The sequence below is a fragment of the Suillus plorans genome, assembly GCF_016647745.1.
Source record: "Suillus plorans strain S12 chromosome Unknown HD556scaffold_89, whole genome shotgun sequence".
Lineage (NCBI taxonomy): Eukaryota > Fungi > Basidiomycota > Agaricomycetes > Boletales > Suillaceae > Suillus > Suillus plorans.
In genome coordinates, this window is record NW_024537473.1 from 180,199 (window position 1) to 192,294 (window position 12,096).

At 48.4% G+C, this 12,096-nt stretch overlaps 4 protein-coding genes across 4 annotated transcripts; 3 read left to right on the plus strand and 1 right to left on the minus strand.

The window, feature by feature from the left end:
- Nucleotides 1–277: 277 nt before the first annotated feature.
- On the plus strand, nucleotides 278–1,400 carry HD556DRAFT_1449511 (uncharacterized protein; the record flags this gene model as incomplete). Its single annotated transcript, XM_041307609.1, has 4 exons — nucleotides 278–1,030; nucleotides 1,082–1,176; nucleotides 1,232–1,272; nucleotides 1,324–1,400. 4 exons carry the CDS (start codon nucleotides 278–280, stop codon nucleotides 1,398–1,400), a joined length of 966 nt encoding a protein of 321 aa, XP_041154125.1.
- Nucleotides 1,401–3,767: 2,367 nt separating this feature from the next.
- HD556DRAFT_1220097 (uncharacterized protein) lies at nucleotides 3,768–4,208 on the plus strand (the record flags this gene model as incomplete). The annotated part of the gene is made up of 2 exons (XM_041296780.1): nucleotides 3,768–4,036; nucleotides 4,085–4,208. Coding segments are annotated over 2 exons (393 nt in total), but the record flags the coding sequence as incomplete, so codon positions are not given.
- A 2,655-nt stretch (nucleotides 4,209–6,863) lies between these two features.
- On the plus strand, nucleotides 6,864–9,424 carry HD556DRAFT_1505337 (uncharacterized protein; the record flags this gene model as incomplete). Its single annotated transcript, XM_041309019.1, has 10 exons — nucleotides 6,864–7,033; nucleotides 7,092–7,232; nucleotides 7,286–7,404; nucleotides 7,457–7,508; nucleotides 7,623–8,039; nucleotides 8,125–8,228; nucleotides 8,261–8,520; nucleotides 8,611–8,645; nucleotides 8,706–9,241; nucleotides 9,320–9,424. Exons 1-10 carry the CDS (start codon nucleotides 6,934–6,936, stop codon nucleotides 9,422–9,424), a joined length of 1,869 nt encoding a protein of 622 aa, XP_041154127.1. The 5' UTR covers nucleotides 6,864–6,933.
- Nucleotides 9,425–9,439: 15 nt separating this feature from the next.
- On the minus strand, nucleotides 9,440–11,260 carry HD556DRAFT_1413986 (Metallo-dependent hydrolase). The gene is made up of 5 exons (XM_041304263.1): nucleotides 10,319–11,260; nucleotides 10,113–10,263; nucleotides 9,817–10,081; nucleotides 9,693–9,768; nucleotides 9,440–9,632 (listed from the first exon to the last, which is right to left on the minus strand). The coding sequence occupies exons 1-5, from the start codon at nucleotides 10,994–10,996 to the stop codon at nucleotides 9,480–9,482; spliced, it is 1,323 nt and encodes a 440-aa protein (XP_041154128.1). The 5' UTR covers nucleotides 10,997–11,260; the 3' UTR covers nucleotides 9,440–9,479.
- Between the last annotated feature and the right edge of the window lie 836 nt (nucleotides 11,261–12,096).

The following is a 12,096-nucleotide window of genomic DNA, read 5'->3' on the forward strand; positions in this document are numbered from 1 at the left end:
CCGATGTGCCTACAATTTAGCGGGAAAAATTGTTTCCCAGCCTCACCTTAAGCATTATCTGTTGGTCACGCGCATCCATATCTCAGCACAATTGCCTGTAAATAATTCGGCCTTAGCACTAATCTTATCTTAACACGTTGTGCAAAATATCTGTCTTCTGAGCCTCATGCACTTATCCAAACTCTACTCAACCCTACTCAACCCTTTTCAACTTGCGATGGTTTCAAAGTACGATTCCACTTTTTGTAGATTCCTTGCTACGATTTTCTCTCGTCCCATGGAACTTCCTACTGAACTCCCTGGGTTATTTACATTGGGTGAGACTCGGTTTAAAGTTGCGACATGGCGAAGAATGCTCTTGGCTAGCAACTTTTCCTCGCAGTGTGTCCTGGAACAAGCCTGGTTTTGCAAAGCTTCCGAACGCAAACAGCATGAATTTCTTGTACTGTTTTTTGCTCACTGGGATGCTTCGGTGCCTGCGATTGCCTGTGTGGTCGTAGACCGTACTCCAAAGTCATCCTCGAACGACAGTGGCTCCTCCACTCCTATCACGCTTTCGTCGGGCATCGCTTCTCCTTCAGCCTTGCAGACTGCTGCCCTTGACTCTGTTTCCACTACACCATGTACAGGTATTAATACGTGCAAGTACCTAACATCAATGTACGGCCCATACAACCATCTTTGTACCCTCACATTCCCTCCCACATCCACACGTCCCTCTGCAACCCAGATATCGGTTCTCTTATCTGTAACCAGCACACATGCTCCCAACTACAACCTGTATCATTTCCAATGTTACTGGTATGCCAGTACTATCTGGGAGGCCATAAAACAGCTCTTCCCTGGCTACATCGAGGGAACCTGGCAAGGACCCCGCTGTCACTACTATGGTTTTAAAGTGGAAAAGGCTGATAGTGTGGAAGTCGTGTGTGAGCAGTACGTCAATGAGTGGACCCGCCTCGAAAATGAAGCAGAGCTGCAGAGACGAGCAGAGCTGCAGAGGCAAGCAGAGCTCGATAGAATACAACAGGTCAGCCCTTTATCGACTAGAGGCATGGTGCTAACATTACGATCCTTACAGACATGGAAGGATGGTGTGGCTCATGGTCTAGCCCAGAGCCAGGCACTAATTGACCGCTTGCTAGCGGAAATTTTCCAATTACAAAGCGGTCTAAGGTAGTTTTCCATGTAGCACTAACCCTAAACTAAGCCTAACTAACCCTAAACGCAGAACTCCAGAGGCAAGCAGAGCTCACCGGAACACAACAACAGGTCAGCCCTCTATGGACTAGAGGCATGGTGCTGACCCTACGATCCTTACAGACATGGATGGATGGTCTAGCTCATGGTCTAGCCCAGAGCCAGTCACAGATACATCTGCGTCAGGTGCTCAAAATTGACCATTAACCGCTTGCTAGCGCAAAACCTCCAATTACGAAGTAGTCTAAGCAGCAGACTCCATATTCTTGTCATGCTCATTCGCAAGAGACGTGCAGTCCAGCCATGACTCTACGTGATTCATTCCTTTTATTCTCCTTGGCCCATTGGATGGAGGAAATCGCATCTGAGCACTAATGAGTTATCAGCCATCTGGCTTCATGATTCGCAGTATCTATATGTCCAGACAGTGGAACACCGACATGCAGAATCAGCTGTCAAGGCACTTTCACTGATTCTCGTTGTATCTTAACATTGGCCATCAAGGACCAGGTTGCTTGCTAGACGTTCCGGATAATTTCCCTTGCCACTTGGTTCAAGCGCCAGTGCTTTGTTCCAGTAGTGATACAACGAGAAATAACTTTGCCTAGACCTTTCAAATATACTTCGAAACATCATATGTTACATAAATATCACGACAGATCCTCCACCAAATTTCTCCTCCCTAGAGACCACTCCGCAAGCATGTCCCTACACAGTACTGCTAGTTGATACATGTACACGCTCCTAGAAAACAATCGAATTCGTGAATGTCCGAGAAGGAAGAAGACCGAGCGACCATTCGCTTCATCTTCAGCTTTGCCTAGAAAGTCTACCAACTCTCCTTCGGGATCCGGCAAAGAGTGAGTTTTTCTTCTGGTTTAGGTTGATAATCAAACGTGTCGTTCAGTCAAGGAACGATCTCTTGTTGATCCCTATTCCATTATGGGCGCAGGAGGAGGCGAAGATACAGGAAGCATTGAAGACTCTCGGGCCCGAAATCCTGGCAAAGAGCCTAGAACGGATGTGATCAAACTTTGACGTAGACAGCTCGAAATTATTGATTAGTTTACGTTGCCAAAACTGGCATGGGCGCCATCTAAGGATGACGAGACTACGGCGGCAGGCCACAGTGTTTGTACTCATCGGCAAAAAGTCTCCAATATGCTAACGTTCTTGATTAGCGCAGCCATGAAAATGATATTTCTGCGAGCGGCTCCGTGCATCTTCCCTGTCGATAGGGATGGGTCAGACGCCTTGACGTAGCAAGGGCACTGCGGACGCGTACTGGTAGGGTAGCCAGTCCATAACGTACTTACGCAATGTTACATTGTGACTAACCACGTACGTACGTTATCAACTGAGCCTCATCGGCCTTCGACGTCCTCTGCTTTGCTCATACTCCAGCCCTTACTGAACTCCATGGTGCTGACTAGATCCAAAACTAAGGGCGCGGACCAGGAGAAAACAACTGCTGCCCCACGAATTAAGAGGGTGCTACTCAAGCTCCCAGTTCGAGAGCTCGAGCCCACTGCAGTCACCAACGCCAACTTGGTGTCCCAAGCTGCTTCTCAACTTCAGCGTGAACATAAGCGCCAATTGGGCCAAGACACTAAGGCTCCATGCCCGGACGTCAGGCTGCTTAAGCGCCCTGTCCCAAAGTGCTTACTCTGCTCGAACCAGTGGGGTGTGCGTGTGAAAAGGCACTGCGCCTACCACGTTCGTCATTGGCAGAGTAACGCTCCAGTGTACCGGTTGAAAGGGATACACCTGGGTGACCTCAAAGCTCGCCCCAAGAACGATGCGAAGGAAATAGCTCAAGCGACCATGGAAGCTATGGAAAGTTGGGAGAGCGACGGCGCCTCGGGAATTTTCCAGGATGAACTGGGCAACCCCCTGCTGGCGTATTTTGCTCAAAGGCACAAAGGCTCGGGCCCTGTAGGTCGCCGAGGTTGCATTAAGTATCTCAGCTAACTTTAGTATGCTAATAGCCGCCTGGAGGGACGGTTTACTACGAACCTGGTCCCAAGACTCCTTCAGCCCTGGGCAGGTCACCTACCGACTTTGCCCAAGCCAAGAACGAAGGCAAGAAGGTTCATTTTGATGGGATCCAGGTAGGTTCTTATGACCTTTTCGACAACATAATCTTACTATCGACGTAGCCGACCTTACTCAATAAAACGTTGGTAAACACACAGTTACTCGTCCATCACATCGGCGTTCACCAGAGCGACCGCGACGGACGTCACAATAAGACTGACGCTCTACTGCGATATGCGAAGGACGGTGACCCCCCGGGTGGCTTAGCTACTCTATCCCAGGACAGCAAGTCATTCACACTCCACGATATTGAATATGTATATCACGACAGTACCTTTACGTCTGAGGCGACCGGTGTAATCCATTTGGTCCATGCATGGCCTGACCAGGGGCGCTCCGCTAAAAAAGTATGATTGCTATCCAAGCCCTATAACCCCTCTACGTAGTACTAACATCCTTCGCCCTAGCACGGGATTCATCCATCGGCAGATATGGCCTCAGGCGCCCATGGGTCCCCTTTCGTTCACAAGTACTTCGAGGGCACGCAGGAGTTGGCATTGTTATTAGGAAATATGTTCCGGGCATCCTTCCCAAAGTTCTACCTTAAGTATGAGGCAGCATTTAAAGCTGGGAAGTGGACTGTTGCAGACCCGGGGCCCTTCCTGGGCCGAGCAGTGGTTTGGAAGCTCGACGTGATGCCTCACCAAGATGGTTTGGATGAGGGCCCCACTGCAATATTCCCCATGGGCCGCTTCACTGGAGGTGAATGTTACCTCACAGACTTAAAGCTGAAGCTCAGGTGAGTGTCGTGTCAGGCATTATCTAACTTAAACTCATCTTTGGGTAGCTACCACTGTGGAGAGGTCATTATATTGATGGCCGGTGCATTATATCATGCAATAGGAAAATGGGCTCCCCTGCAAGGGTTCTCTGAACACGGCGTTACGCCAGGCCGAGTAGGAAATGTTTTTTCTTCCCTCACTCATCGTTTGAGGTCCTTCAGGACAAACCTGCAGGCTGGGCTCTTGACACAGCTGGCGGTGCACTTGTTGACCCAAATACATAAGACTTAGGATAGTTTTCACTATTCATGAATTCTAACTGGCGGCAGTTATATTCGCCTACGGTCCCGATGTTTGGTGAGATCAGCTCCTTGGAAACGCAAGTGGATCTGTCGGCCTGGACGGCAAAAATCGAGGAGCATTGGTCGCGGTCTGATAAAGTATTGATAGGTCTAGTCGCTTGACTCAATGCAACCAAAAACAGACTCAGAAAAAAGGGCTCGCTTTTCGGGGCTTTTCGGCAGCAAACGAAGATGAAGCGCTACTTGACGCTCGCAGGACAAACATTGTTGCCCATCCCATGTTGCGCAGGGTGAAGCGCGCCATACAAGGCACTCAGGAGGACGATGCTGGTTTCTCACCCTCTGACGAAATTGGATATATGCGTAGAGTCAAACGGGTCAAGATCGACGAGTTTCCCTGCGAATTGGAAGATAGCCGTCCTGACGACACTAGCTACTCTGGCATCGACCATACCCGACTACAGCCTGATCTTGATGACAATACGGCTCATCAATCTTCGCCTCTCACGGGCCAACCTGGCGCAGGTGCCGCGGAGGAAATCTCTCTTGATGGCATGTTTGCAAACATGGAAATGTTCCTGGATGTGGAGATTTTCATGGCCCTCGTTCAGAAGTGGTCTACCTGTTCAAGGGAAGAGTGGCTTCAAGGTTCTGAAGGTACGCGGTTGTTTCCCTTTCTCTTTGCATTGTTTTGCTTCTGCCCCTTTCTGCCTATCAAATTTCCGTCGAATTCTCGTTCTCACAACATCTGATTTGTTGTTCAAATGGGTGCTAACTGCAGTCGTGTAGAAATTGTCGACCAGTTTAAAGATATCATTGACTCCGTCAAGGAGAACCTCACGTGCGTGCCTTTGAAAATACATTATGTCCCTGTCTTGGGGTGGAGTCACTGATCATGATCACACCTCCTGTTCATTATATAGAGCCAACGTCACTCTTTACTCACGTCTGGACGACCAAGTGGTGCGATCGCCGTGAGGAACAGGATCAGCTCACCGAACATTTAAGGCGAGGAATGGTATCGGCCAGGACAGATCTGATCGCTATTTGCCAGGGGAAATAAATCGAGGCTGTGTGGTCAATGCTGCGGTGAGATAGGCTTATACGACGTACCTTTTCACCTCCTACGCTGAAAACAACTTGGACTTCATATGAGATCATGCATGTGCTCCGTAAAACTCAGCGATTTTAGTTTTCAATTGTCAAATGTCAAATTGCAAAATCACAATCCTATCTCCTCCCTTAGATCTTGGTGAAGTGAACGGTAAAGATGTCGGAATCGGATGTTGATTTTTTTTTCAAGTCCGGAATATCTCCATCACACGCTAATAGTCATTGATACAGCTAGCATTGTGGCATATGCTCAACTGTCTCACCTTTGCTTCTAGTGATTCTGCACTTATATTTCTTTCGTTATGCCTTTCAGCACATGATCAATCTACTTTCCTCATCGTGATTCGTTATATGTGCGAGATATTTGATATTCGATGCAAACAAGTGTCCTTCTGCACCGAAGGTCCCAAGGTCCCACCACAGGAAGATTGTGACTTAGGCAAAGACCACACCCACTGAACGCACGCTGTCAGCACTTTGAACATATTGCATCGTTAGTATGCTCCATACCAAGAGCAGTCCCTTATCTGCCACCCGTGATATTAGGCGTTCATCCAAGCTACAGCACCATAATCTGTTTATACAAATTAAACCGAGCCAGCACAACAGGAAGGATGATTAATGGGCAATAACAGTATTTGCATAAGAACAAATATTGGCCACTGCTGAACGTTTTTAGAAGCTTCATGGGGATGCTGATCAAGCAACACACTTTTTTGAAGTCGGCAGACCTGTCTGAGACAGGTTGTTAGCCATGCGAGTCAGAAGAGAATTTGATGCACACACACATAACACGGACTCGCGGAGTATGTGTATCTGAGTAGTTCTAGTACTGTCTTCCTTCTGCCTTATCGCCAATAGTATCCTCCTGTTCAATTCCTCGGAACTCCGTAGTTTTATAATTCCCAAGAATGTTCTGAACAAGTTTGCTCACAATTGTTTTATTTCATGGTTCCACTTCATTGACTGAGGTTGTTGTGATCCTCGACTCCTGGGCCTTTCCACTTGATAATGTTTGTGAATGTGAGTGGTTTATCCATTTGAGTATGCTGAGCGAATGGAACCGTTGTAGATGATGCAGATGCATTCAAATGATTGACTCGGTAGTTTGCCAGGCTGTGCGAAATTCCCACCGTGTGGAATTTGGCACGTTTCCTGCAAAAACCCAACCTGGGAATTGCAACGTTGGGAACCCAGCTCATTTCTTAATGCGCACATCCCACCACAAGAAACACGGGCCATAGCCCATGGATGATGATGACCAAATTCGTTCACCATGGTGATCGGCCCACTAATGATGGACCAGTATCATCGGGCCGATTAGTATGATCATCCAAATTCATAAATATCGCCACCTGTCTATGATCGCCTGCCTGCAAACTGCCCCGCCCACCCACGGAACTATACCGGTTAGTTGGTGCTTTCCAAGTGGTTGTGTCAAATATGACTCGCTCACTGGGAAGCTCCAACTCATCGGGCCTGTGTGACGTCTCCTCACAATGTTTGCCTCCATTGACTCTCCTCTTTCATGCATGGAAGTTCTGACCTATCGGGTCTGTGCAACTTCTCCTTACAACGTGTTCGTTGACTCTTCTATGCGTGAGTTTGCATCTCAACGCCACACTTCTGTTGTACTATTCTAATTGCTATTTTGCAGTATGGAGAACCCGTGCTCATCTAGGTATTATGTGTCTCCAAGCCTCATTTGAATTGGGTCCCATGGTCTATCATGGAGAAATCCTCCGCACATTCAAGATCTCCGTCAGAGAATTACCGGATCACAGCGAAAGGTCTCATCGTCAGTGTTGTCTATTGCAAATAACAACTGACGGATACTAACGAGTATCGCAGCCATAGTGTTTCAACCAAAGCAGGAGGACGTCGTATCCGCTTGTACTTCACTGTTCATGACGGTGAAGCAGCGACTTTCTGACCAGAACGATGGCGGTGTTCTTTGTTCCCTTACTACCGTGAGTGATCGATACAGTTTTGCATTCTGATTCTGATCGCCGTAATGTGTAGCTTACATCTTGCGATATGGATGGATTAGCAGTAAGGACGGATGCCGGACATCGTCTTCTCGCACGATACCGCAGGACATAAAACAGTACAGATCTGGACCAATCCATAAGCCACTTTGAATGAGTCTTGGATCTCTGCCCTGTGAATCATCCCTACCGCCCTGCAGCATTGTTCAATCTAGCCACAGCAAAGTTTACCAGTTGCAAAGCTAACGGAAGATACCTCGACCTCGATGTACCTATCTCTCTTTTTCAAGACGCACTTGATTTGCGTCCCACTGGTCATCCAGACCGACCCACGACCCAACTCCATCTCGCCATTTATCTTCTCTCTCGCTTTGCGAAGCGGGGATTTCAAACAGATGCCAGCATGGGTGAAGAGTTACTGAGCGATGTGCTTGATGTCTACCACGCCGATAGCCAATTTTACAGAGCAGCTTTGATTGCACTCAACACATCCGCTGCGCATGGATGCATGGATGCAAATGATCTTCAGCAGGAGCGGTCTGCCACATCCATACTTCCGTTGTCGCCGAATCAACTTGCTCGTCGAGCAGAGTGGTGTTTGCAGAGAGATGAACCACGTGACTTAAGATGAAGTGATCTCCCTTCATTATGATGCACTGGGATACTACAAGACCGGACATGCTTACCGAGGGCAATTGCTAGGCAATCTGGCTGTAATGCTGCACACTCGCTTCGAGCGTCGAGGCAATGACAAAGACTTGGATCAAGCCATCGCACTTCAAACGGAAAGGCTGGCCTTGTGCCCGGTCGGTGACTCAGATCGGTTCATGTCATTAAGTACCTTGCGACTCAACTCTCCTCCCGCTTTCACTACCGAGGCAACGACGAAGACTTGGATGAGGTTATCACACGTCACAGGGAAATGCTGACCTTGCGCCCGGTCGGTCACACAGATCGGTCCTCGTCATTATATAACCTCGCGAATCTCCTCTCCTTGCGCTTTGATCGCCGAGGCAACGACGAAGACTTGGATCAGGCTAGCGCACTTCACAGGGAAGCGCTGGCCTTGCTCCCGCTCAGTCACACAGATCGGTCCAAGTAATTAAATAACCTCGCGAATGTACTATCCTCCCGCTTTGACCACCGAGACAACGAGGAAGACTTGGATGAGGCTATCGCACTTCACAGGGAAGCGCTGGCCTTGGTCCCTGTTGGTCACACAGGTTGGTCCTTGTCATTAAATAACCTTGCGATTGGACTCTCCTCCCGCTTTCAGCACTGAGGCAACGACGAAGACTTGGATGAGGCTATCGCACTTCACAGGGAAGCGCTGGCCTTGTGCCCTGTCGGTCACACATATCGGCCCTCGTCATTAAATAACCTTGCGAATCTCCTCTCCTTGCGCTTTGACCGCCGAGGCAATGACGAAGACTTGGATGAGGCTATCGCACTTGACAGGGAAGCGCTGGCTTTGCGCCCTGTCGGTCACACAGATCAGTCCGGATCATTAAATGACCTCGCGAATATACTCTACTCCCGCTTTGACCACCGAGGCAACCGAGAAGACCCTGACGAGTCACTAGAGAACCTACGCTGTGCATTAACTCTATTGACGCAACATGATCCTCGTCAATTACTTGTCCATAAGGCGCTAGCTAGGGTCTACCTATCATTCCATCTTTCAGGGCCTGACGGCACCGGCGCAGGCGAAGATACGGAGTGTCTGAATGTTGCCATGCATCATTTCAAGGAAGCAGCAAATGTTGTCTCTGGAGGCTTGCTATCCCGCCTGCAAACAAGTCTACTTTGGGTTCACCTGGTGAGTGAATGAGATAACATGAACATAATGCGTACTGACCCTTGAAGCATGGCCACGATGATACACGATTGGATGTAGCCTCATTACGCAGCCCAGCAGTGGTTCTATTGCATCCAACTGGACAATTTGCTTCACAGGTCGGGCTATCAGCCGTCCTGCTCTGTGACACGACCAGTATCCTAGAGTCAGGATCCATCCCCATCCAAATCCGATGTCATACCCAATATTAAAATGTGGTTCAATCACGAGGTCTCAGAAATGCAGCATCCATGCCCATCTGTGCGATTCTAGCTACATCATCTCTGCTCAAGCCAAGGCCTAACGGAGGCTGTGCCAGAAGCAAAAAATACTCCCTGAGACAAGACATTCTGAAAAGGAGTGCGTCATCGGTCTGTTGATCATGCAAAGCGTCAGACGAAAGAACATATCACGCGTAAGATGGTGTGCTTACACAGATGGCGATGGGATGGTCATTCTTCAGATAATAGCGAATATGATGCGCGTCGAGGGATGCGACAGTTTTGCATCTGGAAGGATTAGATTTGATAGTTCGTAGAGTCAATGCATGATCCTACAGAAGATTGGAGCTCAGGCATATCTCGATGCATGACTTGTACTGTCCGTTCACGCGCGCGTTATTGGGCGACTCCGCTTGTTTGATCATCTCTTCAATATCCTTAATCGCGGCTCGCTCGGAAAATTTCTCTGCATCAGCCCGGAAAGACATCTGCACTTTCGCTTCCTCAGACTCAGTGCTATCTGAAACGAAGCGTAGAAAATAACCCTCTTTGAGATCTTGGAATTTGGAGTGGAGAGGGTGAAGGGGATCTCTGAGTCCGACTGGTGTGAGGGCTTGTCGTTCCCGTTGCACATTCAGACAACGGACCGCATTCTGTCCCAGGCTGCGGGATATCTTCGAAGAACAAAGTCTTGAGTTCATCTGAAAGGGATGTCGCGTGTCCAAGTCGATCCGGACGACAACTAAGGAATGCCAGAGAATCCTCGGTTGTATTATTTGTGCTCTACACATCCGGGCATCAGTATTGAGTCGCATGCACCATAGTGAACATCACAAACCTCCGCGATGTGCACGGTCAACCCAAGGCTGGCACCCTTGGCTCTTGATAGGTGCTGAGTGAAGGATTGCATGTCGCCACCACGTGGATCCCCACATACATCAATGGCTCCAACTCTTCTGCCTCTGTTCTTCATCTCTAAGGCAAGACTAATGTATTCTTCAAGGTCCGAGTCACTTGTGCAACGATCGACGGACACGATCAGGGTGGCCCGAGTAGCAGGATACATCTCTACTTCATCAAGAACAACCGTGAGGTACCTCTCTCGCGTCATGTGTGTTGTCGTGCGAGGTGTAGTCCGTAGCTCAAGGTACGTGCATTGAGGACTTTCCGTGGCATCACTGGTGGGGTTCAGGAACAACTGGAGGACTGCGCAAGTAGTTGTCACGACTGCTTCCAGGGTTGACGTCAGAGTATAGATAGCGGGCATCAGAGAGAAAAAGTCAAATAAGTCATTCAAGACGACTCCGGACTTGAGTTTTTCGATAATGTCTGCGACCTCAGTTGTCTGTGAACTAGAAGGCGAGTATTTCTGCGCAAGTTCCAGTATTGTTTTGATAGGTATATATCCATTGAGATGAGCATGAAGTTCTGCCTTGGGGAGTGACTGAAGGAAAATTACGTCATCAGGGCATAGCGATGCCAGAGCTGCTGCTGCAGGGCCCACGATTTCTGACATTTGCAAGAGACGACTGAGGCCTGAGGGATGGTAGCTATTGCCCAATAGCGAGAAACTCGGAAAAACATCCAGATTCCAAAGAATGGAAAGACAGGCAGACTCGATGGGGTAATCCTGTCCCAGCCGTTCGACAGGAGAATTTGAAAGGTACTTTGAAATTGTAAGAGAGAATTTACAATATTATACCGCAACAAATGGAAACTGTTATGTAAGACGCGGTGCTGTATATGAGTTGTGTGGGGAATAGTGTATGAGAGAGTACTTGGTACCGGTACGTACTACAAATAGCCAATAAACTCTGTTTTGAAGTGTTCTAGCTAATTTATGGACCTCTTTGATGTCTTCCTCCCAAAAGTTAACGGTGATTGACTGCTCCTCCTGCCAATCCACAGGCATGCTCACCACCTCCACCGTCATATACCCACTGATCATACGAATATCTAAGCATCAATTGTAACTGTAGCCCAACTTAGGCGCAAGTAGGTCCAAGTCCTCTCCACCTCCACCCTGGTGCCTTCATCATCATCAATGCCCGACAACCAACCGTAGGCCGTTCCATCGATATCCGCTATTATCAAAGGACACGTTATGGTTTCTCGTGGCTGGGAGCACAAATATGTTTGGCTTGCTTCTCCAAAGGAGGGCTGTCACGGTACCCGCTGATCCAGCTGTCGTGCACGCAGTTTGAGCATGATACATGGATGGGCCAACAGGCGAATGTATCTAGTACCGAGAGCATCATGACTTGCACTTTTTGATCTTTTGTAGCAAGGTGCGGGTACCTCCACATCCAGCTTGTGCAGTCTCAATCAACCTCCCCTTCTGAGACTTCCAGTCCGCGGATAATTCTTTTGTCAGCATGGCACTAGCGCGACGGTAAAACAACAGAATAGCTTGATAATAACTTGGATTAGTATGGTTCGCACCCATCAACTTGAAGGTTCGACAGAATCACTTCCTACAGGTTCATTAACGTCTTTAAATTGCAATGTACGTCAGGTGTCGATCCGCATGCCAGAATGAGTATGTCAGTACTCCCAGTTCTATAGCGCTAGGTCAATCTTTCTGAATATCAGGCCCGGTTGAAGTATTTGATTTAG